Source organism: Carassius carassius, unplaced genomic scaffold, assembly GCF_963082965.1.
Source record: "Carassius carassius unplaced genomic scaffold, fCarCar2.1 SCAFFOLD_88, whole genome shotgun sequence".
In the NCBI taxonomy this organism is placed as follows: domain Eukaryota; kingdom Metazoa; phylum Chordata; class Actinopteri; order Cypriniformes; family Cyprinidae; genus Carassius; species Carassius carassius.
Window position 1 is genome coordinate 106,549 of NW_026775142.1, and position 23,452 is coordinate 130,000.

General features: G+C 42.2%; 1 protein-coding gene across 1 annotated transcript in view; it reads left to right on the forward strand.

Moving 5' to 3' along the window:
- The window catches only part of LOC132137469 (limbic system-associated membrane protein-like), a 77,147-nt gene that overhangs the window by 45,465 nt on the left and 8,230 nt on the right, over positions 1-23,452 (forward strand). Inside the window, exon 2 of the mRNA XM_059547485.1 lies at positions 15,665-15,897. Coding sequence (XP_059403468.1) covers positions 15,665-15,897 — 233 coding nt within the window. The remainder of the gene's footprint in view (positions 1-15,664; positions 15,898-23,452) is intronic.

A 23,452-nucleotide genomic window follows, 5' to 3' on the forward strand; every position in this document is an offset into this window, starting at 1 on the left:
TTGTGCGCTGAGACGGATGGCGGTTGAGCATGCAGTGAGACAGACAGGTTGTGTGGTGAGACGGATGGCTGGTTGAGCGTGCAGCAAGACAGACAGGTTGTGCGGTGAGACGGACGGGATGTTGAGCGTGCAGCAAGACAGACACGTTGTGCGGTGAGATGGACGGCAGGTTGAGCGTGCAGCAAGACAGACAGCTTGTGTGGTGAGACGGATGTCAGGTTGAGCTTTCAGCGAGACAGGTCGTGCAGTAAGACGGACGGGAGGTTGAGCGTGCAGCAAGACAGACAGGTCGTGTGCTGAGGTGGACGGCGGGTTGAGCATGCAGCGAGACAGACAGGTTGTGTGGTGAGACGGACGGCAGGTTGAGCGTGCAGCGAGACAGACAGGTTGTGCGCTGAGACGGATGGCGGTTGAGCGTGCAGTGAGACAGACAGGTTGTGTGGTGAGAAGGACGGCGGGTTGAGCATGCAGCGAGACAGATAGTTTGTGTGGTGAGACGGAAGGCGGGTTGAGCGTGCAGCGAGACAGACAGGTTGTGTGGTGAGACGGACGGCGGGTTGAGCGTGCAGCAAGACAGACAGGTTGTGCGGTGAGACGGACGGGCCGTTGAGCGTGCAGCAAGACAGACACCTTGTGCGGTGAGATGGACGGCGGGTTAAGCGTGCAGCAAGACAGACAGCTTGTGTGGTGAGACGGATGGCAGGTTGAGCGTGCAGCAAGACAGACAGGTCATGCAGTGAGACGGACAGGAGGTTGAGCATGCAGCGAGACAGACAGGTTGTGTGCTGAGGCGGACAGCGGGTTGAGCATGCAGCGAGACAGACAGGTTGTGCGTTGAGACGGAGGGCAGGTTGAGCGTGCAGCGAGACAGATAGGTTGTGTGGTGAGCCGGACGGCAGGTTGAGCATGCAGCGAGACAGACAGGTTGTGCGGTGAGACGGATGGCAGGTTGAGCGTGCAGTGAGACAGACAGGTTGTGTGGTGAGAAGGACGGCAGGTTGAGCGTGCAGCGAGACAGACAGTTTGTGTGGTGAGAGGGACAGCGGGTTGAGCATGCAGCAAGACAGACAGGTTGTGTGGTGGGTCGTGCGGTGAGACGGACCGCAGGTTAAGCGTGCAGCGAGACAGACAGGTTGTGTGCTGAGACAGACGGCAGGTTGAGCGTGCAGCGAGACAGACAGGTTGTGTGGTGAGACGGACCTCAGGTTGAGCGTGCAGCGATACAGACAGGTTGTTCGGTGAGATGGACGGCAGGTTGAGCGTGCAGCAAGACAGACAGGTTGAGCGTGCAGCAAGACAGACAGCTTGTGTGGTGAGACGGACGGCAGGTTGAGCGTGCAGCGAGACAGACAGTTTGTGTGGTGAGAGGGACAGCGGGTTGAGCATGCAGCAAGACAGACAGGTTGTGTGGTGGGTCGTGCGGTGAGACGGACCGCAGGTTAAGCGTGCAGCGAGACAGACAGGTTGTGTGCTGAGACAGACGGCAGGTTGAGCGTGCAGCGAGACAGACAGGTTGTGTGGTGAGACGGACCACAGGTTAAGCGTGCAGCGAGACAGACAGGTTGTGTGCTGAGACAGACGGCAGGTTGAGCGTGTAGCGAGACAGACAGGTTGTGTGGTGAGACGGACCTCAGGTTGAGCGTGCAGCGATACAGACAGGTTGTTCGGTGAGATGGACGGCAGGTTGAGCGTGCAGCAAGACAGACAGCTTGTGTGGTGAGACGGATGGCAGGTTGAGCGTGCAGCGAGACAGACAGTTTGTGTGGTGAGAGGGACAGCGGGTTGAGCATGCAGCAAGACAGACAGGTTGTGTGGTGGGTCGTGCGGTGAGACGGACCGCAGGTTAAGCGTGCAGCGAGACAGACAGGTTGTGTGCTGAGACAGACGGCAGGTTGAGCGTGCAGCGAGACAGACAGGTTGTGTGGTGAGACGGACCTCAGGTTGAGCGTGCAGCGATACAGACAGGTTGTTCGGTGAGATGGACGGCAGGTTGAGCGTGCAGCAAGACAGACAGCTTGTGTGGTTAGACGGACGGCAGGTTGAGCGTGCAGCGAGACAGACAGGTTGTGCGGTGAGACGGACCTCAGGTTGAGCGTGCAGCGATACAGACAGGTTGTTCGGTGAGATGGACGGCAGGTTGAGCGTGCAGCAAGACAGACAGCTTGTGTGGTTAGACGGACGGCAGGTTGAGCGTGCAGCGATACAGACAGGTTGTTCGGTGAGATGGACGGCAGGTTGAGCGTGCAGCAAGACAGACAGGTTGTTCGGTGAGATGGACGGCAGGTTGAGCGTGCAGCGAGACAGACAGCTTGTGTGGTTAGACGGACGGCAGGTTGAGCGTGCAGCGAGACAGACAGGTTGTGCGGTGAGACGGACCTCAGGTTGAGCGTGCAGCGAGACAGACAGGTTGTGTGGTGAGACAGCTGGAAGTGCAGCAGGAAGCGAGCGCTGCATAGCTGGAGAGGTCGTGCTGTTCTCTTTTATGTAGCAGCAGCAGCGTCTGAGGCAGCCAGCAGCTCTATTGATTGTCTGAGGCTTATGTTTTATTGAAGAGAGAGTGTGTGTGAGTGCATCTGTTCTTCATCCTCACGACCTCACTCTTCCTCCTGTTTCTCCCTGTTGTTGCTCCTTTATTGCCTTTCTTTTCTATTATTTGCAGCGTGTTTTTTTTTGGGTTCTCTCTTCATCCATCTCCTGTAATCTCTGTCTCTCCGCTCTAATCATCTGTCTCACAGCATCTGATATCAGACCAGTGGTTAGTTTAGCTGTTTATCTCTCATCCCTCCAGAGACGAGAGGCAGTTTCTCTGATTCTCTCGGAGCTGTTTGTGTTGACCAGATTAATATCAGTCTGAAGCATTCGATCCTCTGCCAGCGGGACACTGATGTGACCTCACCACAGACACTCATGTGTCCCGAGTCAGACGCTGCTCACGCAGGAATCATTCGTAGATCTGTGTTTACATGCCAGACAGCGGGTGTGAGCATTTGAACTAGTGCAGCGTTTCACTAATTTGAGTCTGAAGACTGATCTGCTAATTGACTGAACGAGCAGCATTGAGTCATTCTTGTTCACCAGGACAGAACGGATGAATTATAACTCTATAAATATGACCATTGAGTAATGCAGTACAGTGACACAAGAATGCTTTGGTGACTCATTATTTTTAGTCTGTTGTCTTTTTGTGTATAGTTATACACAGTTGAGGAAAATACGATCTGCTTTATCATTTTGCGAAGAAAACACATTTTAATAAAGCATAATCTCTATGTGAAGAATCAAATCAATTCGCTGCCACCTACTGGTGTAAATATGTCATAATTTAAAGAAATGGTCTCTGAAAGAATTAGTGAATATGTTTGAGCAAATCTTTTTAAAAACCACGTTCAGAAGACTGGAGTCACTAGGATGAATAAATTAATAGTCATGAAAAATTAATAGTCAGCTGTATTTCTCTCCATTCCTCATTAAACGCTCAGTTCACCCATCATTTACTTATGCTTTCCTATATGAAACACAACAGAAACTATATTGAAAAACATTTCTCAAAATCCTTCTCCTGTGTTCAGTAGAAGAAAGAAAGCAAGTCGTGCAGGTTTGGAATGATGTTATGGAGGAAAGGATCATGTCTGAGTGAAAGGTGTCTTTAAGATCTCTGGTTCTTGGTATGTATGCAAAATAAGGCTGTGTATGATGAGGATAGCACATTCCAGCGGTGCAGAACCACATTGCGCATCCTGCTGAAACCCACAGCTCAGAATCCTTTAGTTTGTCTCAGAGCTGAAGCGTTTCAGCAGGACCTGTGGTGAGAGAGAGAAAAGCAGAGACTTCATAATGCTGCCAGTAGAGACGTCTTTGTCATCTCTGTAATGGACAATTGTCCCTCTGGAACCAATTTACAGTTCCGGACCCTTCCAGTGGCCACAGCGCCTCCTGCGTCTCTTTACAGGTGTATTAAGAATCTTTCAGACGCCCCAGCGGACCTTTATTACCCCAGAACTGCAGCTGTAAACCTGAAAACTGCATCTGTGAGATTCACCTGCTATTACTCTTGAAGAGGAGAAAAGTTACCAAAAACAAGAGGCGGGAGTGAATTTCTTCCTGGTAATTGGCATCAGGGATCGACAGATCTCTGTTAGCCGTCTCTGCATGCGGCGTCACGCATCGGTCGACAGGTCTGCGTGTGTAAACAGCGAGCGGCTTGTGTTCACACTGATTGAGTAAATGTCAGGTGAGGCTTCTGCATCCACTCATTAACCTCACCGGTCGATGTGTAACACGGTAGCCTTCTCACTCATTCATCTGCTGTGAGTGTGTTAGCTGTGTCTGCGGGCCGCTTGAACTCGTGTGTAACACTCGCTCAGTCAAGTCAAGTCAAGTCACCTTTATTTATATAGCGCTTTAAACAAAATACATTGCGTCAAAGCAACTGAACAACATTCATTAGGAAAACAGTGTCAATAATGCAAAATGATAGTTAAAGGCAGTTCATCATTGGATTCAGTTATGTCATCTCTGTTCAGTTAAATAGTGTCTGTGCATTTATTTGCAATCAAGTCAACGATATCGCTGTAGATGAAGTGTCCCCAACTAAGCAAGCCAGAGGCGACAGCGGCAAGGAACCGAAACTCCATCGGTGACAGAATGGAGAAAAAAACCTTGGGAGAAACCAGGCTCAGTTGGGGGGCCAGTTCTCCTCTGACCAGACGAAACCAGTAGTTCAATTCCAGACTGCAGCAAAGTCAGATTGTGCAGAAGAATCATCTGTTTCCTGTGGTCTTGTCCTGGTGCTCCTTTGAGACAAGGTCTTACAGGGGATCTGTATCTGGGGCTCTAGTTGTCCTGGTCTCCGCTGTCTTTAAGGGATGTAGAGGTCCTTTCTAGGTGCTGATCCACCATCTGGTCTGGATACGTACTGGATCCGGGTGACTGCAGTGACCCTCTGATCTGGACACAGACTGGATCTGGTGGCCACGGTGACCTCGGAACAAGAGAGAAACAGACAAATATTAGCGTAGATGCCATTCTTCTAATGATGTAGCAAGTACATCGGGTGTTATGGGAAGTGTTTCCGGTTCCGGTTTACCTAATTAATGCAGCCTAAAAATCCTTTAACGGATTTGGATAATAAAAGCATATTAGTATGTTATGTGTATGCCAGGTTAAAGAGATGGGTCTTTAATCTAGATTTAAACTGCAAGAGTGTGTCTGCCTCCCGAACAATGTTAGGTAGGTTATTCCAGAGTTTGGGCGCCAAATAGGAAAAGGATCTGCTGCCTGCAGTTGATTTTGATATTCTAGGTATTATCAAATTGCCTGAGTTTTGAGAACGTAGCGGTCGTAGAGGATTATAATGTAAAAGGAGCTCATTCAAATACTGAGGTGCTAAACCATTCAGGGCTTTATAAGTAATAAGCAATATTTTAAAATCTATGCGATGCTTGATAGGGAGCCAGTGCAGTGTTGACAGGACCGGGCTAATATGGTCATACTTCCTGGTTCTAGTAAGAACTCTTGCTGCTGCATTTTGGACTAGCTGTAGTTTGTTTACTAAGCTTGCAGAACAACCACCCAATAAAGCATTACAATAATCTAACCTTGAGGTCATAAATGCATGGATTAACATTTCTGCATTTGACATTGAGAGCATAGGCCGTAATTTAGATATATTTTTGAAATGGTAAAATGCAGTTTTACAAATGCTAGAAATGCAGCCTCACTAACAGCACAGTCATCATTAATGATAATATCTGTAATTTCCTCTAATCCCCATCAGTGCTAATGTTTCTGTGAATGCGGACACTGATGCTCATACACTCAAACCGAGAATCTGTAAATGAGCTGTAAATCTGTTCTCTTATGGTCTCATGTTCACTTCTGTTGCTCTTCAAGTGTCTGTTATTGGGTGTTTTTATTTTCCAGCACGAGTCTCAGTGAAACACAGTTTGTGTGTTTGTACATTATTTTTATCCCAGTGGGGATAAATATATCCCCCCCTCAAAGTGATCAGTGCTACTACACTAGTGGCGAGACGGATCACAAAACATATCACGGATCCGTGGTTTGATTAAAGTCAATTTTATTTTAAAATGTGCTACTTTGGCTGGCTCTGATATATCTGCCGCACAGCCTCTCTGTATTCACCACTCTGCAGACTTGCTCAATGTCCCGCCCACGGCGCTATCTGATTGGTTACACCTCACGAGTAATAGCCTATCAACACTTACGAGACGGTTGAAGCCAGTCTGCTGGGCAGGGGAGTTGCCAACTTGGCGACTTTGTCGCTAGATTTAGCTACTTTTTGGACAATCATTATTTAGTCTCTGAGACTCTCTGGTGCTGCCGTACAAGCGCGAGGTTTCTCTTTCCCTCTCTCTCTCTGTATCTGCTGTGTTCAGCGAGCACAGAGAGGAACAACATTTTCAGTTTAATAAAAAAGATATTCTGTTGCTTCTAACTCTATTTTACAAGCAAGTATAGCCGACATCAGTCACAGTACAACCACTGATTTATCGTATGTGTATTTCATTAGACAATGTTGTGAATAGGATTTAAGTGCAGATTAATGTTTGAGAGCTGGTTATGTCTTAATGGACCGCGTTTCAGTCATTATAATATTCATTCCTTTGTCTGACAACAGAAACATTAAAATATAGTAATAAAAACAGTTTTATTGAGAATTTGGCTGAATTAAAATGCAGTATGTGAGGGAGGCAATACAATACCATGCACTTACGAAATATGCTAATTAGCACATGACGTCATCTAGCGACCTTTCAGGCGGGGTTTAGCTCCTTTCTACTGAAAGAAGTTGGTAACACTGCAGTGGAGCTGTGTGTCGAAACCATGGTCGAAACAAAGGAAGGCAGCATATTCAGCATATTACTGAAGCGGGAATAAACATCACAATCTGATTATCTGTTTCTATGATTTTTTTCCAGCTGATGAACGATATAAACATTGACATCCAATCAGAATCCACCCTGCTATAACGAGCTTGAGGATTTAAAGTGGCAGACGCACGTGCGCGCAGAATAAACAGACGATATCGTTCGCTGCTATGGACGCTAATATCGTTATCTTTATAGTTATCGTTCTTGATGTGAACGGGCCTTTAGTGTCCCAGTCACACCACTGAGAATGGCCGAAGTTACACATATGGTGTTTCACTCAATTGAGGCTAAAGCAAAGGTTTTTTTGATTACTCACTCACTCTTGAGCGTCTGCCGCGAGTGATTTCAATGTTAAGTCGATGTAGAGGTCCTGCGGCGCGAATGAGGCGTTTAGCGCAGCGCGGATGCGTCCAGTTCGCGCAAATGAGGCGAATTTACTAACACAGATAATGCATCTGTCTTTTCTATCTTTTAATTTTTGTGTGTTTTTTCATTGTGCATGATCACAGTTCATACAGTATGTGTGGGGAAAGATAAGCTATTAGAGTAAAAATATTGCATTAGGCTGCTTCATGAGTTAATAAGAAAAAAGATTTTACAATTCCTGCAAATGCAGTTAGGAAGTTCATGTTCTCATGATTTAATTTTATGAATTCAAATGTTTAACCCCCCCCCCCCGCCTCTTTTTTTTCACAAATCGCACCCTGCTTATAAATCATACAGAATGAGTTTTCTCGAGAAAGTAAAAATGCACAAAGTTTCCTGTGAGTGTTAGGGTTAGGTGTAGGGTTGGTGTAGGGCCAGAGAATATACAGTTTGTACAGAATAAAAACCATTACACCTATGGGATGTGTGTGTGTGTGTGTGTGTGTGTGTGTGTGTGTCTGTGTGTGTGTGTGTGTGTGTGTGTGTGTGTGTGTTTATGAGTGTTTGTGTGTGGTGAAAATGGAAATAGTGTGTAACTGTAGTAACTGTTCATTTCGATAAAGCAGGCTTAACCAGGACAGAATAAAGGTTTGTATAGCCGACCGCCAGCAGTAGTACAGCTGGGATTTGAGTGTGTGTGTGTGTGTGTGTGTGTGTGTGCACGCATGTGTGTGTGTGTGTGTGTGTGTGTGTGATTCTGTCTGTAGAGGAAAACCTGAAGTAATCCTATTTGTCAAGATCACAGGTATGAAGTAAGCTGCCACCTGGCCTGAAGAGAATCGTGTGTGTGTGTGTGTGTGTGTGTGTGTGTGTGTGTGTGTGTGTGTGTGTGTGTGTGTGTGTGTGTGTGTGTGTGTGTCTATAGAGATAGAGGACAGCATCTCGTTCATGTCATTCAGAGCAAAAGCAGGATGGTGTGAAGCCAGAGATTCTTCTGCTGTTTCTCTGTTAATTAAGAGCATCACATGAGGAGTCAATTAAAGCAGGTCTGTGATATTGGTATGAATGTGTGAGTTATTGTGAGGTGTGAGTGGCCCGTTACTTTGATTAAAGAGGCAGACGGGTGAGTGTTCACTTCACCCAGTTCAGCGTTTCCCCTAATTAACGTCAGGCATCTGGAACCGCGGCGCTTCTCTGAGGCCTCCAGAGCCACTGCTGGAGCTTTTAACATACGTCTGAAGCGTGTTGTGTAAACTACTTAAGATGGAGGACAGATGGAATTCATTAATTCAGAATTTGCAAATGAAGCTGCATAAAAGTTGCAGCCAATTATTTCCACTCAGAGACTTTCTCTGTCACACTCTTCTGAGGAGGCGGCAGTAAAACACACATACACACACACACACACACACACGCACGCACACACACACACGTGCACGCTTCAGGATCTGTGTAGAGACTCACCTTCATTTCTGCACTGCAGACAGGAAAGTTCTTCAAACTCTAAATCTAGGCTGAAAAACCTCCAGCTGAAGCACACATCAGTCACATGAGCAGTCACATGTGAAATAACAGTATTTACACACAAGAATCACCATGATCACTGTAGACTGCATGTGCGTGTACTTTCTCCTGCTGCTTTAGTTTCACCTGTCTGAAATTCACACATATGAAGTGATTTATTTACTGACAGATTTGAAGTAAATAACTCACATTCATGAGTTTTCTTTGCTTCTGTGTTCCAGCTAACAGAGAACGTTCCCACAACTTAAACTGGTGTTTTCTAAAGGTTATGTAAAAGTTAAAGGGGTCATATGATGTTGCTAAAAAGAACATTATTTGGTGTAATGCAATGTGTTTATGCAGTTTAAGATTTAAAAAACACATTATTTTCAACATACTGAACATTATTGTTGCTACTCTATGCCTTGCCTTTCTGAAACGCGTCAATTTTTACAAATCTCATCGCTATGAAACCGAGGTGTGCTCTGATTGGCCAGCTATCCAGTGTGTTGTGATTGGCCGAATACCTCAAGCATGTGTCAGAATTGTTACGCCCCTCACCGTACTGTGATGTGTGTCCTGACGCGACGAGACAAAACCTATAAAACCCATTACAAACCAGGCATTTGATGCATCCAGTGGGGTCATAATCACGGATGATATGAACACTGTACTGTGAACATTTGGGCGGAGTTATGCAGTCTTCCCACATCATTTCTTTCAAATTGTTTAACTATTTAAATAATATTCTAATCATGACAAAAAAATCTAGACACTTTAATGTCTTAGAAGCATTGAAGATTAATGCTCCCGCAAGGTTTTCACAACATACGTTTGTAGGCTGGTGTTTGACGGGTGTTGACACCACAGGTCAAAGGTCAAGGTCACACCGGAGGCTGAGATGAGTCTGAACCTGCCGGAGATCGTCTCAGATCATCTCTCATGCTTTTAATTGGGGCTAAATGCGAATAGGATTGATTCTGTGGTGTTTGTTGTGTGTGCAGGTGGATATGAATAAAGCATGAGGTGAGTGTGAGTTTGACAGGAGCAATAGCTGCAGATAAAGTAGAGATGGCATCCTTTATGAGCGCTGGATACCAGCATATTTCACTGACACTTTCGTCTCACAGAAGATATTCTTCATGAAGTGCTCTGTATAGAAGAGGACTCAAACATTCCTCGCTGACATGAGCTGATGAGTCCAAATGTTAATGCATTCAGAGACTCTGGTTCGAATCTGAAGAGATCGGCATCTCAATGAGACAAACTCACAGCCTTGAGATTCCAGCCATATTTAAGCGAGTCGTTCACTATCTCCACTAATCTGCTTTTATCTGGTGAATATGTCCACCAGCTGTCTGTGAGATCCACGCATGTCTCTGATCATAACCCCTGATCCCGTGCCCAGCTTTATATCTTCTCTTATCTCTCTGTAATCTCTTCACAATTAAGCGATTGTCAGTCAGAACCCAGCGTTTCTCAAGTACATAATTGAGGAAAGTAAAGCGCTAAGCTCCTCCATTAGCCTCGCTGCAGCCAGCGGCCTGTGAAATAGGCTCCACTTCACGGCGTGGAGACGCACACATCCATCTGTCCTCCGAGGGATCCATGTGCTTCACTCGTGTCTCCAGTCGTGGTGGTCGAACATCTGGCCCGACTCGAGCTCATTCGTGTCGTTCCGCTCTGAGTCCTTCCTACAGCTTTACACGCGTGAACACCACCCGATCGCACAGAAGCACGTCCAGGAGCAGCTCTGGGATGTGATTGAGCATTTACACACTCGTATTGTTCACCTGAAAATGTCTCATTGTTGGCCGTCTGTATGGATTGGCGCTGAAGGTTGTGTTTCCATGGCAACAACATGATTTGAGCATTCAGTGCAGATTAATGCAGTGCAGCAGAGCGTCTGCATCTCTCCTAAACCAGGCTCTTCACTGATCGGACCACTCGTCTGTCCTCAATCAGACTCATGAGCTTCCTCTGAGCCGACAGCGGCTTGTGTTTAATTACAGTGATCAGATGAACTGACGCACGCGTGTGTGTGTGTGTGTGTGTGTGCACTTGGATGGGTTAAATGCAGAGCACAAATTCCGAGTATGGGACGCCACATTTGGCCACACGTCACTCACTTTAAAAAAAGGGGGGTTTTAAAACATTTAGAGAACTGGACGTTTTGAACATTCAGAGAACATTCAGAAATAACATTTTCAGAACAATGGAATGTTAGCAAAACATTCTTAGAGCTTTCTTACCTGAGTTCTTCCTTTCTGGGATCTGTGCCAAAAAAAAAACTTTTGGAAGCTTTATTGTTTTGTGTAAAACTTGATTTATGCATATTTTTAAGTCAGTTTTCATAATATTTCACTATATTAGTGAGAACATTTGGCCCTCACAAGAACAGCTAAACAAGTACACACACACACACACACACACACACTCATGTTTCTATAAGTGTTGTGTAAAGCAGTGTGATGCTGCTGGTGTGAATGTGTCATGTGATCATCTGCGAACCAATCAGAACCGTGATGTACTCAGATCAGCTGCTGTGATTCTCATCCTGAAGAGAGAAAAACACACACTGATTCTCTGGAGATGCAGAGGAACTGATCAATCACACACACACACACACACACACACACACAGATGGTGTTTCTTCCATCATCTCCTCTCGTGGCCAGCAGACATGTGCTCATGCTAATTCCAGCGGTGTGTGTGTGTGTGTGTGTCAGATCTCCAGGGCGTCTGTCATTCATTCAGAGTGATAACACCTTCACTAAAGCAGCCGCTCACACACACACACACACACACATCTGAGCGCCGCATATTAAGTCATTCACCTGCGGCGCAGGCAGAAGTGATGCACAGAGACCTCGGAGGAAATGAAGGCATCCCTCAGCGCAGCTGACAGCGGCACAAACACACACTCCGACACGGACTAACCAGATTTACCGCTTAGACGCTCGTCCACCAGTCGAGCCGTAATCACTGTGAACAACAAAAGAGGAGCAGATTCTCGGGCAGAGCTCTGGACAAACCGCAGAAATGCCTGATGGGTAATCGATATCTTCGACTTTCTCTCTGTCTGTAGGGCATTGGAGTCGAATGAGTCCACCACAAACCTCAGCGGAAACGGATTCATGTTTGACTGATTCAAGTTAATGATTTAAAGTAAATGAGTTAAAACATCGGTTCAGCTTTGACTAGATAAACCAGAGGTGTTTATCTGTGAGACTCTGCTGTTCTGGAGGATCCCAAAAGAACCTTTTGTACAATGGAAAGATAAAGAACCTTTATTAGAAGACATTTTATATTTATACAGTATTTTATTTAAATTACCATTAATAGGATTTGTAATAGTTTATGTGTTTCAGGTTATGTTTGTGCAGCAGGTTCTGGTTCCGGCCTGTCGTGTCATCTGTCCGTCCGTCCGTCCGTCTGTATGTGTTGATAATTGAGTCTGCTAGACAGAAAGAGCTCAGACGTGAGAGAGACGAGAGCGAGGGAAGCGCTCTGTGACGTCAGCGTCAGCACATGCTTCAGATGTGCTTCAGGTTCAGGTTTATCGATGAGATCCTGCAGGATGTTCAGTGAAGGATCATCAGAGAAACAGAGACACACACTCATCTGTTCTTCAGGACACTGAGCTGTGACGTTCTGCTGATGGAGGGGTTTGTGTAAAACAGCAGCTCAGATCTCACACATCTGGAACAAGTGTTTTACTCATCATCATCATTCATATGTGGCACACTGCTGAACAGATCCTCGTCATAATCCAACCTTCATCATCCTTCACATGTTATTGTCATTTGAGTTGAACTAGTCACTGCTGAACTCTCAGGTCCAGTGCTCAACAAACACAGATTCATCATCTTACATCATCTTATTGTTGCTAAAGTACTGCAATATTACCAATTCAAGCTGAATTAATTCTGTTAATAACTTGAGACATTTGGTTCTCAAATCATATTTTGTCGACTCTTATTGAACTGAAGCGTGTGATCAAACTCTTTAATGATCCGAGCTGTAGACCCTCCGTTTCCTCATACAATACAATCATTATAAGAGACTTTCAACACGGCACAGACATTGATGCCATCAAAAACATTTCAATAAAGAATATTTAGATCATTATTATGCATTACACTGTGGCTGATAATAACTACATTATGGATTATTGGTGTCTGTGAGAAGATCTGTGGATTCATGTCAGGCACGCACCAAACACTATTAATACATTGTTCATGAAATGTTTCTGAAACATTTTAGTTGGACGTTCATCTAATGATTATTTAAATGTTTGTTTTTAAATGATTTTAATTAGTTTCAGAACTTTCTTTCAAAAGTAACATTCTCATAATGTTTGTAAATTGATAGCGGGTTTGATCCGCCGCGGGTCAGAGTTGGGCACAACACTCCACAGCAAGTTACTGAACTCTAGATATATGCATGCATGGATATCTGTACCTTCATCCAGCTTCTTTAGGAAATTTAATTTAGGCTGTTTTTACAATCAACTTGAAACTCATTGATTGTTATTGTGAGTGACAACATATAGATGTGTCTGGAGCAGTCGAATCTGGCGTCTACCTGTAAAACATTCTGAGAACATATAGTTAGCTGTGGATTTACACTGCCCTGCTGCAAACACATTTTTCCTGCTCAAGATCAAGTAACTGCTCTCTCTATGTCTTAATGAAGGTTTAGTTTGTCAGTAGATCAGCAGGAACCACAGCCGTCTCTTGAGCAGCTGTTCTGGTGTGTGTGTGTGTGTGTATGTGTGTGTGTGTGTGTGTGTGGGTGTGTGTGTGTGTGTGTGTGTGTGTGTGTGTGGGTGTGTGTGTGTGTGTGTGTGTGAGGGAGAGAGACATGGAGCCTGAGCTGATTAAAGTCGTACTGCAGCTCTGTCTGTCTCTCACTGCCTCAGCAAATCTCCTGTCTGTCTCATTAGTGTCTGACACACTGACTCCCTCAGGCGAGCCCACAGCGAGTGTCCAACACACACACACACACACACACAGACACACACACACATGCACACACACACACACACACACACACGCATGCTGAGCTGTCCATCAGAGAGACAGAAGGGTGGACAGACAGACAGTCCCTGAAGAGAGAGAGACAGCTGCTGGTTAACAGAGTCTCTCAGCGGTTTAATTGGAGGAAACTCAGTGTGAACGAGTGGAGATCAGCCAGAACCGGTCCATCATGGACAGGAAGTCCTGTGTTTGCAGCTCACACACTGCCAGCCTGTCTCTCTCTCTCTCTCTCTTTTTTCACATTTAAAAGAACAGTTAAAGGGTTAGTTCACCCAAAAATCTAAATTATGTCATTAATGACTCACCCTCATGTCGTTCCAAACCCGTGAGACCTCCGTTTATCTTCTGAACACAGTTTAAGATATTTTAGATTTAGTCCGAGAGCTCTCAGTCCCTCCATTGAAGCTGTGTGTACGGTATACTGTCCATGTCCAGAAAGGTAAGAACAACATCATCAAAGTAGTCCATGTGACATCAGAGGCTCAGTTAGAATATTCTGAAGCATCGAAAATACATTTTGGTCCAAAAATAGCAAAAACTACGACTTTATTCAGCATTGTCTTCTCTTCCGTGTCTGTTGTTCGTTATCTGGCTCGGCTCGGTGTTCATCTTCAGTTCTCTCTTCACAGCAGTTCAGTCAGTGTACTGTTTGAGTAAATGAATTACTCCGGGATATTGGTTTGTTTGAACTCAGAGGGAGTGTCAGACACATTAAACAAGTTAACAGCTTAAGTCATTTGTGGATTAATGCGTATTGGAGACGCGAACCGTTTAAAACGATTCAGTTCGATTTGGTGAACTGAATGATTCGTTCGTGAACCGGATATCACAAACTGCTTTGTTTTGAACTCTCTCACAACAGACACAGAAGAGAAGACAATGATGAATAAAGTCATAGTTTTTGCTATTTTTGGACCAAAATGTATTTTCGATGCTTCAGAATATTCTAACTGAGCCTCTGATGTCACATGGACTACTTTGATGATGTTTTTCTTACCTTTCTGGACATGGACAGTAGACCGTACACACAGCTTCAATGGAGGGACTGAGAGCTCTCGGACTAAATCTAAAATATCTTAAACTGTGTTCCGAAGATAAACGGAGGTCTCACGGGTTTGGAACGACATGAGGGTGAGTCATTAATGACATAATTTAGATTTTTGGGTGAACTAACCCTTTAAGCCAAAAATGTAATTTTGATAAAACTGAGAGTCATCTGAGATCAGGATGAGTTTGTTTCTTCATCAGGTTTGTAGAAATGTAGCACTGCATCAGTGTCTCATCAATGGATGCTCTGCAGTGAATGGGTGCCGTCAGAATGAGAGTCTGATAAAAACATCACAATAATCCACAGCACTCCAGTCCATCAGTGAACATCTGGAGAAGACAAAAGATGAAACACATCCAGTATTAAGATGATTTTAACTCAAACACATAGAGTCTATAATCCATAATAACACTTCCTCCAGTGAAAAAGTGTTCTGCTCTGAATCAGGAGAGAAATCTGCACAGATCAAGCAGCGTTTAAACAGATCTAAACTAATCTGTGAGAGACAACAGCAGATGCACTTTTTCACTGCAGAAAAAAGTCAAATCTGATGAAGAAACTCGTGCTAATATTGGTTGGCCTGAGGATGAGCACATTTTCAGCACATTTCTATTTTTGTCTGAACTATTCCTCAACTCAGTGTGTTGCTTGTCATTTATTTGTGAAATAATCTTTTTTAGTTGTTCAGTTCACTGACGTCTGAAGGTTGTTTGTCACTCACACACATGATGGGCTCAGATCTAGTTAAAGGATGACATGAGTGTGTCTGGATTTGTGTGATAATAACCCGAAGCTGTCCATCTCTCCGTCAGGTGTTATGTGGACGATAAGGTGTCGAAGGTGGCCTGGTTGAACCGCTCTAACATCATCTTCGCGGGTGAGGATAAGTGGTCTCTGGACCCGCGGGTGGAGCTGGTGACTCAGGGTCAGCTGGAGTACAGTCTGAGGATACAGAAGGTGGATGTGTTCGACGAGGGCCCGTATACCTGCTCCATCCAGACCAAACAGCAGCCCAAGACGTCACAGGTCTATCTCATCGTTCAAGGTGAGCGCTGTGTGATTGACAGGCCGTCAGACCAATGACAGCTCATCATCTGTTCATCCTCCCGCAGAAACCTCCCACTCACTCCATCAGCGCTCAGATCACACATCGGATGATTCGCTGGATGCACGGGTGGGCGATTTGGCAAAAACAGCATATCACGATTGTTTTTCTGGCGGAATCACGATTCTTTTTCACGTTCGTTTTTAAGACTCCTTTGAGAGTTCCTGAGCAGCACAGCCAATAATCTCACTATCTAAAACAAACATAAAAATTAATGTCAGACCATTCAGGTCAAAAAGCACAGGGGGATCATATCACCAAAATATTATTTCACTATTTTATCTTAGTTAATTAAGAAGAAAAATATGCAAACAATAGGACACATGCAGTATAAGAGCGATATGGATGAAATAACCAGCTTTCATTTTTCAGCTACAGCAGATCTGTTTAACAGCAGCATTCAAGGAATCCAGTATAATGACACCCATTTGATTTTCTCTCAACTGCTCACATTCACTCCACGTCAATGATTGAACTGTTCATACAGTTTTTGACATCTCATCAGCATTACTGCACTCAGCCATAAGAACAAATCAAGAGAAAATCAACTCATGGTTTGCTCACAGGTTTATCTTGAACGACCGAATGAAAGAGAGCAGAATATCTCAAGAGACATCACTAAACTTACATGTTGCTGCTGTTTTCAGCTCATCAGTGTGTTTTCCATAATGTGGAGAGATGGTTGGCAGGTTGAAATTATTAAGAAAACACTGAGCAGAAAATGTATTGATTTAAAAGACGCTCTGATTGGGGGATTTAATCTCATAACATCTGGCAACCGCAGCCGTGTAAGCTTCTGGAGGCTCATTACCAATGTGAGATCATCCAAATTTCAAATTAAAATGAAACATATTTAGGATTGATGACCAGTGGGCAAATATCACAGATGATTATGCTTAATAAATGGAGAACCAGAAATCGTGATCATAATTAAAATGCGGTTTATCGTGCCGCTCTATTTCACTTTCTTTTGGTCTGTTCATGTGAAACTAAAGTGTATTTGGGTCATTTCACACCCGTTCCTCTGTTTCTGCTGATGAGAAGGTGTTTGTCCTGGAGTAACCGTGCTGTCAGACGACTCCATTAAATCTGCTTTTTTGTGTGTGAGTGAGTTCCATGTGTTTTGCTGCAGTTCTCATAACACATGCCTGAGATACTGGATCTACAGTCTAACGCTAGTGAAGCACATCGGTGCACGAGTCCACACCGCGGTGATCCACAGGCCGTTCACAGGTGAAGGTTTTCGGCTCTACTGTCCCGTGGCCATGTGCTCTGAAGGGGTCTTGGCAAACGCAGGGGAGATTTATGCCCAGCGCCTCAGGAGGAGAAAAACACTGTTCATGTTTTCTATGCACGAACATGTTCATTAGTCTTTGGTATTGTATGGTGCATTTTTGTTTTTGCAAAATCATAAATCTTTATACAATTAGAGAAGATCAACTTGGCTGTGCAAGTTTCCCTCAAGATTAATACGAGCAGCTCTGCTGCACAGCACAAAATAAAAGACGCCTCTGACTAAATAAATTACAGGCAAACGTCGTTCATCTTCAGAATCGACCAGACTCTGTAGGATTATTGTTCTCGTCTGCAGTTCAGACAGGAAGGAAGCACTGGCTCTGTTCGGCCGCAGACTGAAGAGCGTCTGGAGCTGGTTATGATTGTTAATGTGGTGTGATGATGCTCATAATAAAAGAGTATAAGTGAAATATTGATGAAGGAGCAAGAGCAGCAGTTCAGTATAAACTCACTGTATCTTCTTTATGTCTGAGGTTTTTCTTCTGATCAGAAATAAAGTAGAATCTGCAGCGGTCAAATATGAATATTACTGTTTAGTTAAAAACTATTCACCAATATGTGCTTGTGGAAGAAATATTCCTAGTTTATAAGTGAGCGTAAGAATATTAGAGATGTCTTTAATACGTCACTGGATGACAGGACATCACTCACTGTCACATTTTTTCTGTTTCCATGGTAACAGCACTTTCTCTGATTGGTGGATCTCTCTTCAGGATTATGGGATGTGTTGTTATGAACTGATTTTAATATGTGAAGCTTTAGTGGGTCTCTGTACAGTGAGCTAGTGTTCATTCGTTTGAATAGCACTGCTTTGTTTGTTCAGTATTAATGTTGTCATGAGTGTGAGTGACTGCAATCCTGAAGTGTGTGTGTGTGTGTGTGTGTGTGTGTGTGTGTGTGTGTGTGTGTGTGTGTGTGTGTGTGTGTGTGTGTGTGTGAGAGAGAGAGAGAGAGAGAGAGAGAGAGAGTGTTTTATAATGCGTTAGAGTGACTTGCAGTCATTACTGGCTTCAGCACAACAACAACAGTAACATGTAATTATCTTCATTTCCTTCCCTGTGATCATACACTTCAGATAGTCACCCACTTCAGTGTGTGTGTGTGTGTGTGTGTGTGTGAGTGAGTATGATTATAAAAATTATAAAGGTTCAAAACACATTTTGTAATTATTTATTTTTTCCCTTAGGTCCACTTGATTATTAAAATGTGTTATGGTGCCTTAAAGGCTTTGTGTAAATGATTTCTGTTATATTTGTCTAATCTGTGTATTGTAGCAGCTGAATAGGTTTACTACACAGTGTTGATATCCCTATATTAATGTGATTCTATTGTGATGCCATAATCAGAAAGATTAGTTTAGATTCAGTAAGTGTTCTTTTTGTACTGGTGAAATGTTTTGTTTTTTTATTTTGAGTTTGAGGAAAATTTGATTAATCAATGGTAACAGCTTTTAATGATTGTGCTTTATTAATTAACCATAATCAAACCATAAGAAATGTCAATATCATTATTAAAATTATTTTAAAATTAATTTCAGTAGTATTATTAACATCTGTAGTATTAGGAATGCCTGTAATATTAATTTCAGTAGTATTATTAACGTCTGCAGTATTAGGAATGCATGTAAAATTAATTTGAGTAGTAATGATAACGTCTGTAGTATTAGGAAAGGCAGTAATATTAGTAATTTCAGTAGTATTATTAACGTCTGTAGTATTAGGAATGCCTGATATATTAATTTCAGTAGTAATGATAACGTCTGTAGTATTAGGAATGCCTTGAATATTAATTTCAGTAGTAATGATAACGTCTGTAGTATTAGGAATGCCTTGAATATTAATTTCAGTAGTAATGATAACGTCTGTAGTATTAGGAAAGGCAGTAATATTAGTAATTTCAGTAGTATTATTAACGTCTGTAGTATTAGGAATGCCTGATATATTAATTTCAGTAGTAATGATAACGTCTGTAGTATTAGGAATGCCTTGAATATTAATTTCAGTAGTAATGATAACGTCTGTAGTATTAGGAATGCCTTGAATATTAATTTCAGTAGTAATGATAACGTCTGTAGTATTAGGAATGCCTTGAATATTAATTTCAGTAGTAATGATAACGTCTGTAGTATTAGGAATGCCTTGAATATTAATTTCAGTAGTAATGATAACGTCTGTAGTATTTGGAATGCCTTGAATATTAATTTCAGTAGTAATGATAACGTCTGTAGTATTAGGAATGCCTGTAATATTAATTTCAGTAGTAATGATAACGTCTGTAGTATTAGGAAAGGCAGTAATATTAGTAATTTCAGCAGTATAAGTAACGTCTGTAGTATTAGGAATGGCAGTAATATTAGTAATTTCAGTAGTATTATTAACGTCTGTAGTATTAGGAATGCCTGTAAAATTAATTTCAGTAGTAATGATAACGTCTGAAGTATTAGGAAAGGCAGTAATATTAGTAATTTCAGCAGTATTATTAACGTCTGTAGTATTAGGAATGCCTGTAAAATTAATTTCAGTAGTAATGATATCGTCTGAAGTATTAGGAAAGGCAGTAATATTAGTAATTTCAGCAGTATTATTAACGTCTGTAGTATTAGGAATGCCTGTAAAATTAATTTCAGTAGTAATGATAACGTCTGTAGTATTAGGAATGGCAGTAATATTAGTAATTTCAGCAGTATTATCAACGTCTGTAGTATTAGGAATGCCTGTAAAATTAATTTCAGTAGTAATGATAACATCTGTAGTATTAGGAAAGGCAGTAATATTAGTAATTTCAGTAGTATTATTAACGACTGTAGTATTAGGAATGCCTGTAAAATTAATTTCAGTAGTAATGATAACGTTTGTAGTATTAGGAAAGGCAGTAATATTAGTAATTTCAGCAGTATTAGTAACGTCTGTAGTATTAGGAATGCCTGTAAAATTAATTTCAGCAGTATTAGTAACGTCTGTAGTATTAGGATTGGCAGTAATATTAGTAATTTCAGTAGTATTATTAACGTCTGTAGTATTAGGAATGCCTGTAAAATTAATTTCAGTAGTAATGATAATGTCTGTAGTATTAGGAAAGGCAGTAATATTAGTAATTTCAGTAGTATTATTAACGACTGTAGTATTAGGATTGCCTGTAAAATTAATTTCAGTAGTAATGATAACGTTTGTAGTATTAGGAAAGGCAGTAATATTAGTAATTTCAGCAGTATTAGTAACGTCTGTAGTATTAGGAATGCCTGTAAAATTAATTTCAGCAGTATTAGTAACGTCTGTAGTATTAGGATTGGCAGTAATATTAGTAATTTCAGTAGTATTATTAACGTCTGTAGTATTAGGAATGCCTGTAAAATTAATTTCAGTAGTAATGATAACGTCTGTAGTATTAGGAAAGGCAGTAATATTAGTAATTTCAGTAGTATTATTAACGTCTGTAGTATTAGGAATGCCTGTAATATTAATTTCAGTAGTAATGATAACGTCTGTAGTATTAGGAATGCCTGTAATATTAATTTCAGTAGTAATGAGAGAGTCTGTAGTACAACCCGAATTCCTGAAAAGTTGGGACGTTTTTTAAATTTTAATAAAATGAAAACTAAAAGACTTTCAAATCACATGAGCCAATATTTTATTCACAATAGAACATAGATAACGTAGCAAATGTTTAAACTGAGAAAGTTTACAATTTTATGCACAAAATGAGCTCATTTCAATTTAGATTTCTGCTACAGGTCTCAAATTAGTTGGGACGGGGCATGTTTACCATGGTGTAGCATCTCCTTTTCTTTTCAAAACAGTTTGAAGACGTCTGGGCATTGAGGCTATGAGTTGCTGGAGTTTTGCTGTTGGAATTTGACGTATTTTTCGTTTAATGATGTGCCAAATGTTCTCTATAGGTGAAAGATCTGGACTGCAGGCAGGCCAGGTTAGCACCCGGACTCTTCTACGACGAAGCCATGCTGTTGTTATAGCTGCAGTATGTGGTTTTGCATTGTCCTGCTGAAATAAACAAGGCCTTCCCTGAAATAGACGTTGTTTGGAGGGAAGCATATGTTGCTCTAAAACCTTTATATACCTTTCAGCATTCACAGAGCCTTCCAAAACATGCAAGCTGCCCATACCGTATGCACTTATGCACCCCCATACCATCAGAGATGCTGGCTTTTGAACTGAACGCTGATAACATGCTGGAAGGTCTCCCTCCTCTTTAGCCCGGAGGACACGGCGTCCGTGATTTCCAACAAGAATGTCAAATTTGGACTCGTCTGACCATAAAACACTATTCCACTTTGAAATAGTCCATTTTAAATGAGCCTTGGCCCACAGGACACGACGGCGCTTCTGGACCATGTTCACATATGGCTTCCTTTTTGCATGATAGAGCTTTAGTTGGCATCTGCTGATGGCACGGCGGATTGTGTTTACCGACAGTGGTTTCTGAAAGTATTCCTGGGCCCATTTAGTAATGTCATTGACACAATCATGTCGATGAGTGATGCAGTGTCGTCTGAGAGCCCGAAGACCACGGGCATCCAATAAAGGTCTCCGGCCTTGTCCCTTACGCACAGAGATTTCTCCAGTTTCTCTGAATCTTTTGATGATGTTATGCACTGTAGATGATGAGATTTGCAAAGCCTTTGCAATTTGACGTTGAGGAACATTGTTTTTAAAGTTTTCCACAATTTTTTTACGCAGTCTTTCACAGATTGGAGAGCCTCTGCCCATCTTTACTTCTGAGAGACTCTGCTTCTCTAAGACAAAGCTTTTATAGCTAATCATGTTACAGACCTGATATCAATTAACTTTAATTGATATCAGGTCAATTAATTGATATAACTTTTATTAATCACTAGATGTTCTCCCAGCTGAATCTTTTCAAAACTGCTTGCTTTTTTAGCCATTTGTTGCCCCCGTGCCAACTTTTTTGAGACCTGTAGCAGGCATTACATTTTAAATGAGTTAATTAAGTGGATAAAAGTGTAAGATTTCTCAGTTTAAACATTTGCTACGTTATCTATGTTCTATTGTGAATAAAATATTGGCTCATGTGATTTGAAATTCCTTTAGTTTTCATTTTATTAAAATGTAAAAAACGTCCCAACTTTTCCGGAATTCGGGTAGTATTAGGAAAGGCAGTAACATTAGTAATTTCAGCAGTATTAGTAACGTCTGTAGTATTAGGAATGCCTGTAAAATTAATTTCAGTAGTAATGATAACGTCTGTAGTATTAGGAAAGGCAGTAATATTAGTAATTTCAGTAGTATTATTAACGTCTGTAGTATTAGGAATGCCTGTAAAATTAATTTAAGTAGTAATGATAACGTCTGTAGTATTAGGAATGGCAGTAATATTAGTAATTTCAGTAGTATTATTAACATCTGTAGTATTAGGAATGCCTGTAAAATTAATTTAAGTAGTAATGATAACGTTTGTAGTATTAGGAATGGCAGTAATATTAGTAATTTCAGTAGTAATACTAATGCCTCTGTAGTGCTAGAAATCCCAGTGTTAGTAAAATGTTTTTTGTCGATGGTCTGACAGATGTTTCTGTATGATGGTTATGATGATTTTCACTCATGAGACTTTTATGAACTAATATTAATATCATAAACTGTGGCATAATGAGCAGCTGGTGATGGTTTTTTCAGGTGTGAGCGTGAATCTGGTCAGGAATTATGAGCCAAAACCCCTGAAAGATGCCGTGTGTGTGGTTTATGAGTCTGCTCTTGTCGGGCTGGAGAAACATGTATTTCTGTTAGAGATTTTCTTGTCAGTCCCGCTGCAACTACAATTCCAATTTCATGCATGTTAGAGAGAAAGACAGAAACGCTCTGAGGAGAGAGAGAGAAAGAGATTGTGTGTGCTTCAGGAGAGAGAGAAAGCGCTTTTAAAAAGCCAACAGTGATTGGTTAAGGAGAAAGCAGAGGGAGACAGAGTGAGAGAATTGAGAGCCAAAGCACTGCTGTGAGAAACAGAGTCAATCTGCCACCTAGTGAACATCATTTATCAGACACTGACAACACGTCTGTCCATTTACAAACCTACAGGACAGACAGATGCTTGAGCGCTTCATCTCATCCTGAGGAGCTCGGAGATTCCGTACTGGCCTCCTGTTCAATGTGTTTTAGCATTTTTTTTTTTTTATTGAGCCTGATTTGCATAATTCCTTTATTGCACTCCTGGGGCAGTGCTTACATCA